This window comes from Oenanthe melanoleuca, chromosome 3, assembly GCF_029582105.1.
Source record: "Oenanthe melanoleuca isolate GR-GAL-2019-014 chromosome 3, OMel1.0, whole genome shotgun sequence".
Classification (NCBI taxonomy): Eukaryota; Metazoa; Chordata; class Aves; order Passeriformes; family Muscicapidae; genus Oenanthe; species Oenanthe melanoleuca.
The window spans coordinates 80,718,603-80,738,262 of NC_079336.1; the positions used below are offsets into that span (position 1 = coordinate 80,718,603).

General features: G+C 34.3%; 1 protein-coding gene across 1 annotated transcript in view; it reads right to left on the reverse strand.

Moving 5' to 3' along the window:
* The window catches only part of KIF6 (kinesin family member 6), a 148,607-nt gene that overhangs the window by 66,778 nt on the left and 62,169 nt on the right, over positions 1–19,660 (reverse strand). The window contains exon 13 of the mRNA XM_056487306.1: positions 17,573–17,785. Coding sequence (XP_056343281.1) covers positions 17,573–17,785 — 213 coding nt within the window. The remainder of the gene's footprint in view (positions 1–17,572; positions 17,786–19,660) is intronic.

Consider the following 19,660-nt stretch of genomic DNA (forward strand, 5'->3'; position numbering starts at 1 on the left):
AAGAGTTAGTTTAGATGGCTTGAAGGAATAAAAAATGCTTGAAAAATGTCATTAATACACTACAGAAGTATTTCTGGAATTCAAACAAATATCTCTGTTTATTCCTCTTGGCACAGGCACTCCTCAGAGAAGACTGAGAAACATTTGAAAAAACCCAACCCATAGGATTCCAATAACCCATCTGACCTAGAAGCAGTGCTTAAAATCTCTACATTTTACATTGAAAATGTAAATTAAAACCAAGAATGTTAAATTCTCCAACTAGTACTATCATTCTCACCTGAAATACAAACCCTAACGTCCACTGATATTGTGAAAATAAGGACTCAAATATATAAATATCTCTAAGTTTTGAATTAATAAGGCTGGATGTGAGATTCCCCACTGCCAGTTCTGCAATTTTCTAGGAGCTAAAAAAGGAATATTCTTTACTACATCGTATGTCTAGCTCTTTGCATCCAGATGTCAAAGCCTCTTCCTTTCAATCCAGGGATTCACCTGAATCTTTTCCTCTTTGCACATTCATTTTTGGAGCATGGTACATGCACCCTAGGAGCATGAATGAAGAACACCTTTTATGCCTAACTACAATACTACTCCAAGGACCAAGAAGGAATATAGAGGTGAACACAGGAGGACCATATGCATTAAAAATTAGTTCTCCACCTGACAATCTCAGACTTGCTTCATGTTGGAAGCAGTAAGGGGGATCACAATGGGCATGAACAATATTTATGCTATCGATGCTGTAAAAAGTTGGAGTGAGGTTTTTTTGTTAAATATATCTTAATGCATTTTAATGAAGAACTACTACTTATTGAAAAGAAACTTCTGTTTTGAGCTTAGAGTCATAAAACTATGAGCACTGTACAATTACTGGACAATTAATTCCTACTCTCCCATACTCTCAAGGTGAAATCCCACTCTATTGGGTCACAAAGTGATTAAGATACCTTCTTTGAGGGCAGATCTGCTACAGAGAATGAATTTCTACCATAACAAAGGGAGAATGAATAGCTAGAGACAGTTAAGACCTCATTAATTGCCACTAAGTTGACTAAAAGAACAGTACTATTCATATTATTTTTTTTGTCTTCAGAGAAACCATTAGAAATAAATGGGTCAGGGTTTACAAAGGGTCTATAGTTCTGAAACAGAAGGGCAGATATCAACTCCAAAGTCAGTCCCTGAAACCGCATCAGGCTAAAATTAATTCTAATTTTGGATGAAACTTCCATCTTAAATTGTCCCTAAAGGCAGGAACTGCCTTTTGCCATCTAGTTGTGGGTTAGTGTGGTCTATCACATTAAAAGTAAGTCCTGCTTCCAAAGCAACAAATAGCCACAGTCAGCAATATAATCATTCATTGTCTTCATGTACAGCAACCATTCCCCATGATATAAAAGTCAGATGTGATACTGGAGTGTGGTAAAATAAACCTACAATTTGGCAACATCTACTTGCTTATAATAATTCACAAAATGTTTGTCTTTCAGAAATCTATCCATGCATCTTAAGCAATTTCTTGACCATTTATCTTTTTGCCTTATTGATGGGTACCTATTTATAGAAATATATAAATTCCATGAGCCTTTGAAAAATTATACTGATTCCAAATCCCTTACTATTAGATGTATATTTGCACTACATGATTGCATATTTATTTCCATCCTCAACAATGATAATGGAAAGCAAATTAATTTAGAAGCTAAATTCCTGATCCTGCAAACAAACAGGCACAGATATTTTTCCCCCAAGTACTTTCATGGCAGTTGAAAAGCCAACATATGCACACGATAAACATATGGATAGCAGGGAGACACAAAGCCTTTCCTGCTCCTGAGAATAAACAACAGAAATCCTCCCACCCCCCAGTATTAGAACGACATCTTCATTATTCAAAATACAAATTATTTTTCTTTTATACAACATGCACACAATTGTACAATAACATGCAATACATTTGACATAACATAAATATGTTCTCTTCAGAGAACTGCTCCCCCTAATTTAATGTCAGCTTTATTTTTACTGTCTATATTCTCCACAGTAAATAAAAAAGAGAAAAGGAAAACTTTATTGTTGTGATGCTTAACATGTTTAGTGTATTAAACTTGAGAATAATCATAATTAAAAATAAACTAATCTGGGTTGTTTTGAATTTTAATTATTGCCTTTTATTTCCATGATTCAAAAAACTCACATTTTAATCAAAAGTGAATTACATTCTTGTACCAGAGATATTAAAAGCAAAACTGATTGCTCACAGAGGATAGAATGCCCTATTATCTCCCTGGTTCATCATACCACAGAGTTTTTCTGGTGAAAATTCAATGGTCTCAGAATCTATTTGAGGGAACTTCTCTCACCAAAAACTAAACTAAACAAAAAAAACCAATAATGTAATGTAAAGTATTTGAGTGAAATTCCATTTCACATTGGCACAATTCCCACTGTGAAAAGCAACTTCTTTCAATTCCTTTTTAACCAAAATTTGCAATCAACTGACCTATATAATTAACTTGCAACAGAGGATCAAAAGACAATTTTTGAACCAACAACCTCTGTAGCTCTAAATCTGCTTATGTCAGGACATAGAATTAAAAGCAGTTTTGCCCCTTGAAAATCTGTTGAAATAAGTGACTATCACTAGAAAAATAGCATAATTCTTCCTGAAAGCCAAGTACACTGTGTTTATTTGATGGCTTTAAACTGCTTGTTTTCCAGAAGATCAAAAGGGGACAATAAATTATGGACATTCCTTGTAATTCAACCTTACTACAATATTAAATGTGCTGTATCAGAGCCATGAGCTCTTGTATCAGGCTTTAGTTAATTAAATAAACCTGCTGAAAATCAAAAGGATATCTTCCCGGAACACTTTCTCTTCTAGTATTCCCTAATGCAAAGTTGTTTTAACAGATCTGATACAAAGCAATGACATTACTCTGTTTCCAACCACTGGTCATTATTCAAACTGATGTCACTCTCTCTCTGTGCACTTAAAGATTAAAGGAAATATCTGAAATATTTCAAATTATTTCTTCCAAGAACTATAACTGGATGTAAATGGCATAAATAAAGAGTACTGATCTAAGTGGGCAGGTACTGCAGAAGAAAAGATTAATAATGAAATATTCAATAATTTTAACTTTCCCAACCCACTCTGAGTGCTTTACACTTCTCTTTTACTGAGCAAGTAGAGGCAGCTTTGCATGCAGCTTATTCTCAGAATTGACAATAAATATGAAACATACCATATGTTTGCCCATGCTTGTATAAATTTCAAGTAGCCAGCATAGTTTAGAGTTTCAGCAAAGCTTCCCAAACAAATTAGCTATAAATAAAAAGAAAAAAATTCATGAATTGGGTTGAATAATTATGCTGACTAAAAATGAAGAGTCAAGACTTCCAAGATTTTATATTGGTTTCTGCATCTAATTCACTGTCTTACTTTCACAAATCATTTCAACTGCTCCTCAATGTTAGAAAAACAAGATTTTGCTCTTACAGATGGCCTTTGAACATGAAATCTCAAAGTGATCAAGGAAGATAAGCCACTCTTAATTTATTTCACAGTTGAAGAAAGTGATTCAGAAAGATGAGGTCACTTGTGTAAGTTCACAAACTTAGTAAATAATAAGGATTGAAATAAAAAACAGATGCCCTGTATCTCAGTCTAGGATCTTATTAAATGCAGTGCATTGCCTCTATAATGCAGTAGAAAACTGAGTTGTTTTATCTATGACAAACAAAAAGAATAAGCCAGCTACAAACCACCATTAGACAATGCACTTTATCACAAGCATTCAGTGAAAAATCAGAAACATACAAAGGCAAATGTTAACAGGAGCTCTTACATTATTCTTACAAAGCAGTTTCATTCCTTTTGGAATAATAAGAGTGGCACAAGTAATAAATGGGCACAAGTGCTAACAGCTGTCTGAAGCTTCTCTGCTTAAGTAATAAAAAAGTGAACATTACAAAACCAAAAAATAGATGATTGCACGAATAATAAAATGTAAAAAGAAGTAAATATGATAAGGGAAAGGGAAAATTTTCACTCCCCTCAAAATCTACAGCAGCTGCTGTTTATGACATAGCATGCACAGGCTGTGCCACTTGGGAAAGGTATACATGTTTGCTTATCTTTACTTATATTTTAATTACTGTTCTGAACTGTTTCCAAACCACTTTTTCCTGTCTCTTCATCCATGAACAGAATCTTTAATGACTGGAAAAAGACTCTACATAGAACAATGGCTATACAAAGTAGTTTTATATATTGTCATTCTATAGTAAGCAACTACATCTATTGCAAAAAAATATATTCTGATTTCTTGATTATCTGTGAAATTTGCAGCTTATTCTGAAATTAAGATTTTTTTTCTAAGTATTTACTTGCTGTCTACAATTTAGGATTTTGTAATATTATTAATAAGAAAATGGAAATTTTTCTAAGGTTCTGATCTGATGCATCATAATATGACTTATTGCTACTTCATTTCTCAATGTACTTTTTTTCCCTTTTAGCAATTCTGAAATAGCCCTCACTATCAACAACCCCTTAAAAATTACTTGATACAAAACAGCTTTTGACCACTGCTTTTCAAGCATCTGAAAAATACCAATGATTTAACCCTGAGATTCAGGGTTTAGGAAGATGAAGGCTGTGCTTATATTATTGGCAGCTATCCAGCACTACACTATAGTGCAGGCACTATTATTGAAATATTAAGGTTGGTAACTTTAAGATAGAAGGCAAAAAAATCCCCAAAACCCACAACTCAATCCCCTCCCCCAAAAAACAAATAACAAAAAAAACAGAGAAAAAAAGAAGTGTGGTTCAAACCCAGCAAGTTAGACTAGAAAAAGATAAATTTGCAATAGCTTAAAAAAATAACACCTGACCATTCAGATAAAATGTTTATATTTTTAGCAGAATATGTTTAGTATTACATCAACTCATGTCTTCTTTATATCTGAAAACTATACCTGCAACATCTATTCTCTTTTTTTTTAATGATAGTAAACGGAAATTTTGCTAAACCTCAGGTTGCTAATAGGTCCTTATAACATGAGTGGTCATACAACACATTCTCTTATATCTCAACTGCTTTGTGGCTGCCTTGCCTGTAAACACTAAACAGCCATAAAATAGACCATGGTGAAATGGACCATAATAAACATAATGGTTTCATTAATTATGTGCCATTATGGTCAATAGATTTTTACTATTATTTTTATTATATAAATAAACTATCATTTTTTTAAAAAATCAATTATATAACACTGTTGTGACTATATCTAGAAAAAATGGTGTTTAATAATTTGTGCTTTCCTCTCAGAGGCTTTTAAGGGTGAGCTTTCCTTTACAGCTTAACATCCCTCTTTATATTTTCTTTCCTAAAGTCCACATTTTGCAAAAACGCATATTCCAGGAAATGAAGTTACTTATTTGGATACAACTGCCAAAGCCACTTCCTGTACGCACTTGGCAGAAATGTTTGGGGAAAAAAAAGTCTTATGACATTTTTCAATCCAGCTAAGCTGGGCATTCCATTCAGCCACACAAAACCTCAATTTAGCCCCAGAACTGTATGCCAGTATTACATATTTGACCACTCAAAGCATTACAGTCCAGTAATAATAAATTCATTTTTACATTTCTCAGGAAAAATAGTATCAAACAGGTTCCAAACAAAAAACACACTGACCACTTCATCCATGCATGACCTGATACTATTCCATTTTTCCATTTTTCTATTTTTCTTCTCTTTGTACAGTCTCACATGTGAATGCACTGTAAAGAGTAACTTATGAAAAGCCTGCAGAGAAACCATTCATTGGAACATGGCATAACATAGTCATTGTTATTCTTGGCATTGATACTATTTATGCCTCATTCAGAGGCAGATAAAAAAGGAAATTGTAATTAGAAAGCCTCTATAACAGGCACTTGGGCTGCTGCAACAGAAAATCATGACATACATGATGCTCACAGAACGAACTGAACAGGCTGTCAATGACTGAATCATATTTTTTTGTTAACAGGTGTTTTACGAGACCTTGCCCTGCACAATTTCTGTTATGACAAAATTAGGTCTTCGACCGTAACTACAGTTTTTCCAAACCAAGCATGTAAAAGTATCAATTAAAAAAACCCCAAACCTGCTAAAAATTTTGTTGCTTTGACTCCAGAACAATCTCTTCATCTTAAAGACTGACAAATTTGCCAAAGGGATTTCAATTATATATGTATCAGTACCTCTTCTTCCCACAGCACTTCTAATTTAAAGAAGCCCTGTTAAATCTAAAATGTGACTCCTCTGAGGCCCCTGCCTTGGGTGCTACAGGTAAATTAAGCATGACAAGCAGCCACTTCTCAACTATCGTTTCCATTTTACTGCATGTGTAATTTAAAAACACTTATTACTGTCTTGTCTTTCTAGCCATTTCCCATTCAATAACTCTCTTTGGTTTAGTCTCTTATTTTTTATCTCATCCACAACTTCATTGGGAACACATCCTAAGCCACAAATATTTTTGTTCTTTTCTATCCTATTTATAAAAGGGAATCCATACCTGTTCTTTCCTTTTGCCCCTTCCAAATCAATTTTCTCCTCCCAGAGTTTAGACAGTCAAGTGTGAGGCACAATAACTATTGTAGTATCAATTGCTTTCACTGCCTACTCCTACTACAGTTTCCTGGCAGCCGCAGTATTTTCTCAAGAAAGACAAAAGTAGTATTCAGAAACACATTTGCTATTTGTAATCAGCACATGGTCTCCTAATTTATTCCATTAAACAGATCAAAACAATTCCTGACATTTGAATAAAAAATGCCCAGAAACAGAGTGTAAGAGAGAATAAAAGACCAATCGTCTTTCCATTTTTTCCTTCTTCTTGAGTCCCCCTCCACTGTTTTAGACATATTCAGACAAATTTTCAACTCAGCATTAAAGTTATTATACTCAAAAAGTTCAAGACATGACTTAATTTACTCAAGCTTTCTTCCCCTAAATATCAATTCAATTATTCAGTATTAAGAGCTACAGTCAACAAGGTCAGCCATAGGAATATAAAAATTTACATCTCCTCTCATGGCTGGCACCCTGCAATCTATTCCTTCTTTTCAAAATTCTGGAGAAAATCAGACTTATAACAGTGTGGAAAACAAGAAAACTTTGGGGCACCTCATGAGGATGCCAACAGTGAAGACATTTCTGAAACAATGGCCTGACCACAGATCTTCCCTTTTGTAATAGATGCAACTTCTAGCAGCGTTTCTCAACAAGGCAGGTCCCAAACGACTGATATATCTAGGCCAAAGGCTTAATTTGAGACATATTGTAGAACTGTGCCATTACGTATACGCAGAGATAATTTCTACTTGACAGACAAGCAGATACTTTTTTTACCAAATTCAATTTCAAATCAGTTTAAATTTGTAGCTCTACACTGCAGGAATCAAACCTAGGGCAACAAATGCCTGGAAGGGTGTAGCAGAAGCATTTATTCGGAAAAAGATTTATTCATTCAGTGCTTGTCAGTCACAGATTAAAACATGCCTATTTATTGGAGTCTAAAATACCACAAAGTTGTATTACAAACAACAGGTAAACTTTCTGTTCAAGAATGGTAATGTATATTGAGAAGTTCTTCCCATTAGTTCTGCGTAAGTTCTGCATTAGTTCTTTCCATAGTGCTTCATAATAATTTTGTGGATTGAAGTGTGTATGTTAATCCTCATTAATATCCCAATCTCAAAGAAACATTTATCAAATTTTTTAATCAAAATAAAACAGGCCACATTTCAAAATATAACTGAAATCCATTCCAGGCAATCTTAAGGTTCAGAAATCCATATAAATTAAAGGTATGACTCAAAGTCATACCTAAGAACAACACCATGATAGCAACCTGTGATGATTTACAAAGGAAGTCAGACAAGGGAAAGAAATTCTCTGGAGTTAACCTTGCCTCTTCAAACAGTGAGGATAAATAGATTAAAGTTCTAATTCACAGAGTATCAAAACATTACATGTGTGTTAGACATATGATTAGGTCCAACTGACATCACAGGGAACTGACAATGTTCCTACATGTACTGCTGCAGAGATCAAAACACCATTAGTTGTTTACAGAAAACATCTCTAAGGTCATCGAAATCCAAGATCAAGATCTTTAAGTCCAATTATCAACCAAGCACCCCACTACGTTCACCACTAAACCATATCCAACTGCTGTATCCACACATTTTTTGAACACTTCCAGGGACGGTGACTTCACAGCCTGTTCCTATGCTCAACAACCCTTTATGAGTAAAATTTTTCCTAAGATCCAATCTAAACCTCTGCTAGAACAACTTGAGGCCATTTCCTCTTGTCCTGTCACTTTTTACCTGGGAGAAGAGTTTGACCCCCATCTCATTACAACTTCTTTTCAAGTAGGTGGTGAGAGCAATAAGGTCCACCCTGAACCTCCTTTTCTCAGATTGTTTCTAAACAATCTCAGATTCGTCAGCCTCTCCTCATAAGACTTGTGCTTCAAATATATAACATAAATATTAAAGAAGTTAATCTCTCCATTTAGATTTCTGGGAAAGTTTATTGCGACTTCCAGCATAATAAACTGATGTTCAGAAAGGCTTTTATATCTAGGCAGTAGAAAGCCTAAAATGGCAGCAGGAAGTGATAGTGACATTATAATATGCATAATAAAATAAATTGCAGAAGCCTTCAGCAGCACCAGATTTTCAGATTACATGTCTATATTAGTTTTGCCTAGAGCTGAACTTCAGAATGTTGTTTCTGAGATGATCTTTATTTTAAGAAATTACAGGGTTACAATAAACATTAAAATAGTTAGGATAGTAACTGTAAGCAAGTTAAGTAATATAGAGCAGCAGTTCAAGGGCCATGAGGTGACCAAAATAAAAAGGCTTGAGATAATTACACTCAAGACACAATAAAATAAAAGACTGAGAATACTGGTTATTGAAAATTGTTTGATGATTAGGAAATGTAAAAGATGAAATTTCATTTTATTTGAATAAGGGTTTAGTAAAAGTATGCTGAAAATCAGGTAGGGGCTCACAGTATGATAGGGCAATTTGTGCGACTATTTAGCATAGTATCATTATCAACAGCAACAACAACAACAACAACAAAATCTTTCAGCAAATTTTTCGTGCAAACATCACCAAATAACTCACCACTAGCAAGAATACTACCAGGAGAAATGGAAAACAGAGAAACTATTAAGGGAGGGAAGATTAAACATAAGCACACTAACAGAACACAAAATTCGACAGAACTTTGCCATGCCCACTCCACCATTTAGTGCATTCAAGTCAGATACAAATGATTTGAAGAAGAGCTGGAATTACTGCTAAATGCTTACACATGTTAAATAATTTCTTGAGTCAAGCAACTTCTGCTACAGGAAAATGGCCATAATTACCTACATGTGAAGGATCCCTGATATGCACAGGTTTACAAAGGACAACTTCAGCTCTTGGTATAACAGTGTAATCATTTCAAATGCCAAAATTGCCTTAACTTAAGGAAGTCTTAGACCAGCTGCTACCTGACTCTATGAACAAAAAGATCAAAGACAGATTTCAGTGTATCTTGGTAGATGGTTACAGCAGAGCATCTCAGCCAAAGATTTGTAAGACCAGCCCTGCAGTGAAAATCAGTGAGAGCTTTTACCTGATCTAGAAATAAAATCTACCAAACTCCCTGTATAAGTGTGGAAAACCAAGTATCACTCCATCTCCAGTCATTATCTCTTTTCCATTTATGTGGTTACTCTTTTCTTTCACACAGATGTCAATAATGGTCTAATTTTTGTCAAATTAACCTTAATACAATATATCCTGTGAACATAATGTTGTTTTTTTGAATGTATCCTTCTAAACTTATAGCAGGGCTGAAAATTAATGAATCAAAGGCACAGGTATTAAATAGATATTTCAGAGTTAAAACTGTAAGAGACAAAAAGATGATGCATCTTTGATGTAAGTGAACTGTGCAATGATTTTTTCAACAAAAGCATCGGAAACTTAAGAGCCAATTGTCACTGAGGCAAACAGGCATACAAAATTTCAGTGTAAAAATCATGAAGGAACAGAAGCATGAAATTGGCCTGAAACACTTGTATGAAACTTAGCCTGCTTAAATGTACTGCAAATATCAGTAAAAAAAGGTAGGGATTTGTTGGATATTTCCAATAATTCCTACTCTGGTTTTATATTCAGATATGCTGAGACTAGAGTCTAAAGAAAATATCTGTTTCTGCTAGGAACAGAATGAAAAAATAATTTTTTTAGGTTAAATACACAAACAAAAGGAAGACAGGACTCTAGACTGTTGCATTATTTAGCATAATTAGTAATATCTGTACAGAATATCTGAAGTTTAAGGTAATAGAAGAGCTTTCTTGTATTTAGATTACCCATAAGCATACGTAATATGCATGTAGTGGCTCTGTTAAAAGGCACTATAGTCTCTTGGGACTGGTGCTCATAACAGCAACAATATGGAAGAAGTTTTACAAAACTTATTTGCCAAACCCAACAGTCAATATATAAAGGGATTTGATCACCCTTCAAGCATGCAGAAACTTTCGGAAGCATATTTTATCTCTAAAATATCAAGAGTTGAAAAGCTTTAGCCACTGAAAAAACCCCACAAAAACTTTAAGGAGTTAGTTTGAAGGATCTATTATTATTTTTAGACAGCAAAAATACAGCTAATGAAATAGGAAGCCAAAAAGATTTGAAATAGCAGAGAAGTTCCAAGGAACACTAGGTTACATTTAGCAGACTAATCTGGATAAGAGAACAGTAAACTAGCATAAAAATACTGGAAAGTTTCCCCATCTAAAATGATTCAAGAGGAAGGCAGTAAAAACTGCCAAAAGCATCTTTAACAAGCTTCCAAACATACGTTCTACATCAGAAGAGATTCCCACTTGAGAAGTGGAAAGAACAACATGATGAGAATCTTAGAAAAAATAGAAATGTTTTGTAAAACCAAATAAATGTGGAGAAGGAAAAAGCTGTTGATGGAAGCAGTAAATTGTTTCACATAACAACATTTTCAATATATAAGTAAGTTACAGTGTCTCTGAAAAATCAGTGAAAGTACTGCAATGATTTGCTCCTCACTTTTATTAAATCCTTACGAGTTACAAAATTTGCCTTTGAAGTTGCAAATGGGGACCAAGCTCCAAAGAGGAAAATCTGGGCTTCATCTCCTAAAAATAACCCTATGTTTATATTTATAAACACTCAGTTAAGATGACAAAAAATGTAACATGCAGGGTTTTATCACTGAATATCAATTGCAAGAGCTCACTTTAGATTCTATAGCATGTAATTATACTTCTTTGTCGCAAAGAATAGTCATCTGTTGTTCTTACAGAGATGTTTCTTGAGTCTCAAACCTCTAAACACAGTCTTTTTTTGTTGTTCACTAATCTCAGTGAGTTCAATTCTTTGACTAATCTCAGTGAGTTCACTCAAGCAAAAGTCACAGTGAATTCCAACAAAATAAAGCTTTTCAAAGCAGTACAGATAGAAGAATACATTTTGAAAAAAACCCCAAAAAACAACAAAAGAGCAAGCCCCAGAAGCTAGCTGAGTCTCCTATAAGTTTGCAGAGTTAGTCTGCTTGGTATTTATTGCAGTCAGTGTACATTTAAATAGAGTAATTCTCTTTTAGAAACTACCTTGAGTTTTAATTTTTACTTTTTGCTCACGTCACAAGATTAAAAAAGGGAATAAAACTGTGGTCTTTAAAACAGAGATACCAAAATGTACAACAGCACATGACAAAGTAATAAATTTCCACAACTACATGCTACAAACATAAGTCTCACTGATGATAGCCATTCATACATATGACATAAAATGGAGCCCTAGCAATACATGCTCTATCAGATAACTTGAAATACCAGAAAACAATTTTGTTAAGCTTATCAAAAGTGAAGTTCAATAAAATTATTCAAAAGTTTATGCTGGCTGTTAACATTAGCTGAATTTATTTTGAAGACGTTTTAAAACAACTAAATCAAGCAGCGAAGTCTGATACTTCCTGCTTGGTCCTTAAACTTGGCAACAATGAAAAACATATTATAGCAAATAATCTCTCTACATTATAGAAAACATTAGTGCTTAAGAAATTAGCAAAACAACACATCTTGTTTTAAGTAGTTGTTACAAAGATGTGATAGTAGCAATGAAAAATGCACTACATCTTACTAGGAGCTGGTAGAAGTTCAGCTGGAGACCAAACAGAATATGTACTTTTTCCTGGACCTTTAACAGAAAATGTAGAACATACTTTCTTTTCTGACTAATGAGAAAGATCAACAGTAATTCTGAACAGTGCCCTAAATGCACCAGTGGTCTCTTTTATTGGCCAAATGGCAATGAAATGACTACATGTGTTTGTTAACAAAAGGTCTGTCATGAGCACAGTGCCAAAACTCTGCCCCCAGATATCTAAAAGCACTACTGGACACAGAAAATACTACAAGAAACACATGGGTTTGCTAAGCATTTAATTTTTCTGAAGTTTTGAGACCTGCTTTTTATTTTTTCTGAAGTGAAAGACATAGAAGAGATTCTGATGGAAAACCTAAGTCAGTCCTTTCCATTAGGGAGCTTTCTGTGGGTTTTCAGCAATAGAAGGAACAATTTTCCCCAAAATATTACATAAATATATAAAATAGACAAGATAAATATTTTAAAATGTCTTAATACAAGAAAAAAATATTTAGCATTCAGAAATAAGCAGTATGTGTGTTAACATCACTACTTTCATGCTATTCATAAGCACCATCAGTTTATAGAAACCATCTCTCACCTTACATTTCAAAGCCAGCTTGTCAGCCTTGCAGCAGGAATACTTTTTCATAAAGGTGTTTGCATAGAGCCAAGCAAAAAAGCGATCTTAAATCTTGAATGGGATACACAGGAGGTAAATACTTCACAAGTATTCCATGAAAGAAAATGGAAATGGCTCAAATTGGTCAAAACATGATTGCAACAAAATCTTGTGAGAGCAAAATAATCACTCTCGAATTCATCAGCACATACAACCATTTGAACCTCTTACTAAGATTTATTGTATTCTTTAAATGTCATAATAGTCACACTGTTTTCTAGTAACCAAACTGTTTATATTTCAGGAGAAAAACAAATCTAGCAGGAGGAAAAACAGTATCATACGCCTTTTATGCTGACTGAATTATCCTAAGAGGCAAGTAGCAGTCTTTGAAATCAGAGACTGATTTCAAAATAAGACTTCTCTCTACAGGAGAAGTAATATAATGCAATAAAAGTAAAATATAACACAATATTTATCACTCTATTGTCTGATAAAGTCTGATTTTTTTCTTGTTTTACTGCATTCATTTATTCTCTGATTTATCCTGAAACTACTGATTTATTATTGACTCAACTCCTAAGAACGATTATATGCAGTTCTACAATTATATCTCTAGAAGGAATGAATTATTAACACAATTAAAGCTGCAGAAAATACCCTATTATTAACTAAATGATTATATTAAAAGCAAAATTCTTGAAGAATTTGTAAAGCTCAGGTTATTATGCCCATAACTTATCTTTGCATTTTCTGGAATGTTCATCTGAAACATAATTTAAATCCATACCACTTATGTCTGTTTCAGATTCAAGAAAAATATTATGATGCAATAATAACAGCTACTATGTTAGACTATTTTGCTCACTCTCCCTCAGGTAGTTATGGATTTATAATTTATAGCTCTCTGTGATGGAAGATGGGTATTAAAAGGCAAGTTATCTCCTTTCATGGTGAAACACTTGGACTAAGATAACAAGTTCTGGTCTGTTCAGTGTTAGTTCACTGTTTTATGCCATCTGACTTGACAAAATGACAGCAGCAGGCAGCCTTCCACTGCTTCCCCACTGCCTGCCCACCTACCACTCCTTCCTAAAAGAAGTCAGTCTTCAGGGATTCAAGAAAAAGAAATCTGACATCATATAAACTGACATCATATAAAACATTTTTAACTAATGTAGAATTCAATGCTATGTAACCCAATACCAGAAGGGGAAGCTAAGGCATTACTAGGACATTGCATTTGCATACTCCTCTGCTGTGGCAATCAAGAACAGCTTAATCCAGACTGACATAAACTGCAAAAAGCACAATACAAAACACAACAATGGTCCACATGTCCAATTTCATCTGGTCTTGGTTAGGTCTCCAGTGATGTCAAACCTGTTCAACAATATTTTGCTAGTGATATTATTTCAAATATGCTATTCAAACAAGCAGCTAAAGACATACCTGTTCTGAAAAAGTACCTTTCAACATTAAATCAGACACAGACAAAGAAAGTTATTGTTGCTCAGCATGGAGAAGAGAATGATCCAGGGAGATGTCATTGTCTTCTTCTGTTATCTAAAGGGGCTTATAGAAAGGAGGGAGAGGAACTTTTTATACAGACAAATAGTGACAGGATAAGGGCAATGGTTTTAAACTGAGAGACAGTATGTTTAGAATAGATGTTTAGAAGAAATTCTCTACTCAGAGGGTGGTGAGGCACAGGAACATGTTGCTCAGAGAGGCTGTGGATACCCCATCTGTAGAAGTGTTCCAGGGCAGCTTGGGTGGGGCCCTGAGCAACCTGGCCTAGCAAGTGGTATTCCTGTCCATGGCAGGGGGTTTGAAACTAGATGATTCTTAAGAACTCTTACATAACCCAAAAACATTCTATGATTCAACGGAATAAGCTCTTTACAACTTAGTATTTTCAGCCAATAATATTATATAATGGTGCCCAAAAACCGACGTGGAAATCAAATCTTAGGCCTTGTTAATCCCAGAGTCTGTACAGCCATTAAAGGCTTCTGTTTAGAGTTCCAGGCATACACGTGGTGGAGAAAAGGCAGAATTTACAGGAAGGTAAATATTACCACATGTCAAACCTTTGAAGGTATATTATGTTCACTCAGTTTCTTCTGAAAAGACCATGCATATTCCATGCAGGATGGACTTAAAAAGAGATAAATTACAGCTGTACCTGTAAAACATTTTCTGCTGTAGAAGTCACTGCTCATTTACTTCCAAAGTCAGCCTATTGTGAGACAAATTTGGACCAGGAATTGTTTTGCTACTGTGATGAGATGAAGATAAATTTCCTGTTATCACAGATCATTACATCAAGCTCAGCAGTGAAATAATATGACTGCCTTTCTCCTGCTTAAAGCAATAAATATCCTATCCTGGATAGGATAGACAAGAAACATAGTTATAAATATCCTTCAATGTAGATATGGTCCTAGACCATATGGGAAAAAATGTTAAGAATATTATTCTATCTTCTATCACCAAATGGTAAAGATCTGTTTCTGGGCAAGCAAGCATTAAAGCTACACGATAAATCAACTGCAAAATAAATGAGTAGCTCTAAATACTTGTTTTTTTTAAAACAAATTACTAGATAAACGTTCCATTTTCAACTATTCCAACAACTATTTTGTTCAACTAAGTATTTTTTTTCTATACTATTTTTGATTTCCTAATTTAATTTTCAGGATAAGGAAATGAGATAGGAAAATGGAAAATACATTAGAGACACTAGAAATACCACATTATATTGGATTAAATCAGGCTGATGGCAAGTTTGAGAGTACAGAATTAAAGGAACATACATTGTTCAAATATTAACCTACCATATAGCTTTTATGCTGTAAATTGAAATTTTCATAAATGATGCAAAGTATGCAAAGAGTTTAAATGATGAAGAATAGTTTTAATAGTACACTAAAGCTTCTGCCTTGGAGTTTGACCCTGACCCAGGCCCAAGCACTTTCACAGTCTTTAGTGAATTTTTAAAAATGGCATATATATGTATACAGTTCAGATGGATTTTGAAATGAGTGGATAATTTTATAATGATGATAATTTTCAGGCGTTCAATGTATGAAAAAATGAGGCTCTGTGTCAAGTGAGAATGATGCATCATCCAAACTTAGCAGAGGACCACAAAATAGTTTGGGTTGGAAGGGACCTCGAAGATGATTGAGTTCTAACCCCCCAGCCAAGAGCAGGGACATCTTCCACTAGACCAGGCTGCTCAGGGCCCCATCCAACCTGGCCTTGCCAGCGCAGAGTGCAGGAAATAATCCAGTTCTACAATACAGTCAGTTTCAGCTGACATGCTGGTTCCTACTCTACATTCAAAACTCCTAAGAGCATAACCACACAAGTGTTTGCGAAAAGGGAATGCAGTGATCAATACTAAGATTTTGCTAATGCTTATGAGCGTATTTTTTAAAGACTGAAGAATGAGTGGCACTGTATAAAAGAGGTAACTACATCAGCTATTTGTTGATAAAACATAGCTTTTATTTGCTAGCATATTTCTAAGGTAATGAAAAGCTTTGTATTCCAAGAACATGATTATATCTAATTTATACTATTGTTACACCAAATCAAATAAATTCTTCCTGTAAAATAAGAAGAAGCATAGTAAATAGGAGAAATAGAAGGCAAAGGGAATTCCTCAGTAGCTGAGCAACTGAAACAAATACCAAGGGTGACAACTGACTAGATCAATTACAATGCAATTTCAGAGGATAATTAGCAACATTAAAAGTTTAAGAATTCCATTCTCAGGAGTACTCTAGCCAAATAGAAGTTTCTACTTGCCAGCTGCCATGTCTGAGTTTCACACTGAAAACTCTTCTTTCAGCTAGCTACCCCCCAAAACGCATAAAAAGTATACAGAAATATAAGTCATGAACATGCAATAGCCATCTCTGATAATCAAGGATGAGGCATGCTCTTTACTGACAGAAACATAAACACTTCTAGAACCTACTAACACCAAAAAATCTTTTTATTTTAACAATTCAACTAGAAAATGAAGAAAACATGAAACCATGCAAGAAAAATCAATCTGCAGTTATTGGAAGGTTTTTTTAATGCGGATTTTGAAATGAACAACTTGCAAAAATACTGTTCCCTACTTTTCATAAATAACCAGCTCAAATAATGTAAGGAAAGAAAATTGTAATGCTCAACATTTAACCCTTTTCAAATAACCACTATAAAACTGCTCTACTTATGCAATTCTTAACTGGTCAATATAATTTCAATTGTTTGAGTTGCTTCTACAATGATTTAAACATGAACTTAAATCCTGAATTATCAGGATAAATTAAAATGGATATTTCAGGGGAAAATATTATTTCCTTCTATTTCTTAATGAATTATGCTCAACCCCCTATTTTTTACTGTGAATTTATTGAAAGAATCAAGGGACTGCAACTGAATTCATACTATGGTTTCATAGGGCTGTTCAACAGAGTATTTATGTAAGTTTTAAAAGGCAGCAGCATCTTAGAGGACTTTAAATTTAAAACCCTGCATTGGTAGATATATTAGCACAATATGTCTGGTACTGAAAATAAAGCTTCTTTGCTTTGGTTCACATTTGAAGGCTATACTGTCAATAACATTGGAATAATCCAATAATTGCTCACTTAATTAATTACACTAACCTGTTGCTTCGGAAAGAAAAGGTAGTCTGGGAACAGAAGAGCTGAAAACTTCTGCCTCTTTCAGACTAAAACATCTAGATGGACTCTGACTTTCTTCCAAGCTCATAGAAGGAGACTGCTCCAAGACTGAAGAACCAGCAGAGGTGGCATTAAGCTGGGAAAGAGCATCTCGTGCTTTCTTTTTTTCATTTTTTAGCATATTTACCAGAATATCTGCAAGATATATTAAGGATTTTTTTTTTTTTTTAAAGCAACAAACATTGTTTGTCCATAAGCATTTTTTTTTCAAAGTGAAACAATTCACAGTATGGAAGCATATGTGTGAATGTGAAATTAAAGCTGGACATATTCTTTGCAATTATTTTCATCTACCTTTTTTCCAAACAGCAGTTTAATTCCTATTAAGACAATAACAAAGTCACACATTGATCACAATTGCTGACCCCATTCAATCAACTCCTGATAAAAGTATTTACAGACAAATGGGATCTTACTGCCATTGTGGTAGTGCCTCTTTGATTTTGAAATTCTGTAACAAAAAAAGACTTGCAAACAAAAGAAATTTACAGGTAACCTTGCAAGTGTAGCCCATCTGTATACTTTTCACAAAAGGTTTACTAAAATTCAGAAAAAGTCTGGAAATTTCTTGCAATAACACTATGAATTTACTGAAAGTATATTAGATATAAATACATTTTGCCTAACAGCTTATAGAGGATGTATAATGGAAATCCTGCATACATTCAATTACATACGCTGAAATCCTTGAGATATGATTTTTATATGCTGTTCTTTTTAATTAATCTTCTTAATGAACAGCAGAAAATCTAAGTAGTCTTTGGGGAATATTATTAACTGGACTAGGTAATAACAATAAAACCCTTTCCAATTCAGTTTTTATGATAGCTTCTAGCTACTGTAGGCAAGAAGGAAGTTGTAGTTTATTCAACAGCTTCCATACTTCCTACCACTTCATCATATTAGACATGTTATTAATGTACTGTCATTTAGCCACTGCAGGCTCCCTAAATCAGTCTTGTCTTCAAAGTCTTCCTATATTCTTTCTATTTAACATGGATTTACATGAGTTTCCTCCTTTTATTTCTGTGAGCAAAGCTGTATAAATCTGTTGAGCACAAGTGCATTTGATAGAGACCTTTGGCTTTTTATCTAATACTAATGAAATAATTTATTTCAGGAGGAAATGTTTCTGGGAATTTAGATATTAACATTTATATTTAAAAAATTGAAGAATATTTTTGAAACAAATGAGTCAGTGTTTTATCTAAATTTATCTGAAACTGCACCTTGGAAAAACAAAATCTTATCATCTGTGACAGAGCAGAAATAGGGAAGCTTTCCTGTCACCTCAATTCAGGCAAGTAACATACAAGACCCCAGTGAAAAATGCCATTCTCATTTGACATATAAAATTGAGCTGGAATTGTTGAGCACAAAGAATGCAAACTCAGTTTGCTCTTGACTAATAACCGTGAAAAAACCCCTGCTACCTTTACATTCAACAACCCCATATTTTAATTTCTTGGCTGTATTACAAACTTTGCCCTCTGAGTAGCCACAAAGCTGGGGTCACAGTGGCTGTGGTTTGCCCACAGTTCTATCAGCCTGCTAAAAATACCTCCCACCCATTGCACTGCAGTGCAGCTACTCGTGTTTCCTGTGAGGCAGTGAAACGGACAAAGCACATCTGAGCAGTTCAGCACTCTTATGTGCAAAAAGCTTTAAATTTAAATGCAAAAAGTACAAGTTTTTTATTTGTTCTAAGGGCAAATTGCCCAGTAGTCCCCAGAGCAACACTTCATTTGGCTAAAAATAACACATACAGGAAATTCTATTCTTTGTAAGGTAATAGATTGGTCTTTGTATAGCATTAGAATTTCCCCCACTAAAAGGTAGTTAATTTGCATGAGGAGAATCTTTTAGGTGTGGCCTGATCCACAATATTTCGTTATTGGCTGGACCATTCTAAAACTAAGTGGTGCTTGGATCCAGAATTTTGATTTTGGTAAAAATGGAAAGAGAATCAGGTGCAAAGCAGAAGTCCTGTCACATAAAAGCTGGGAAATG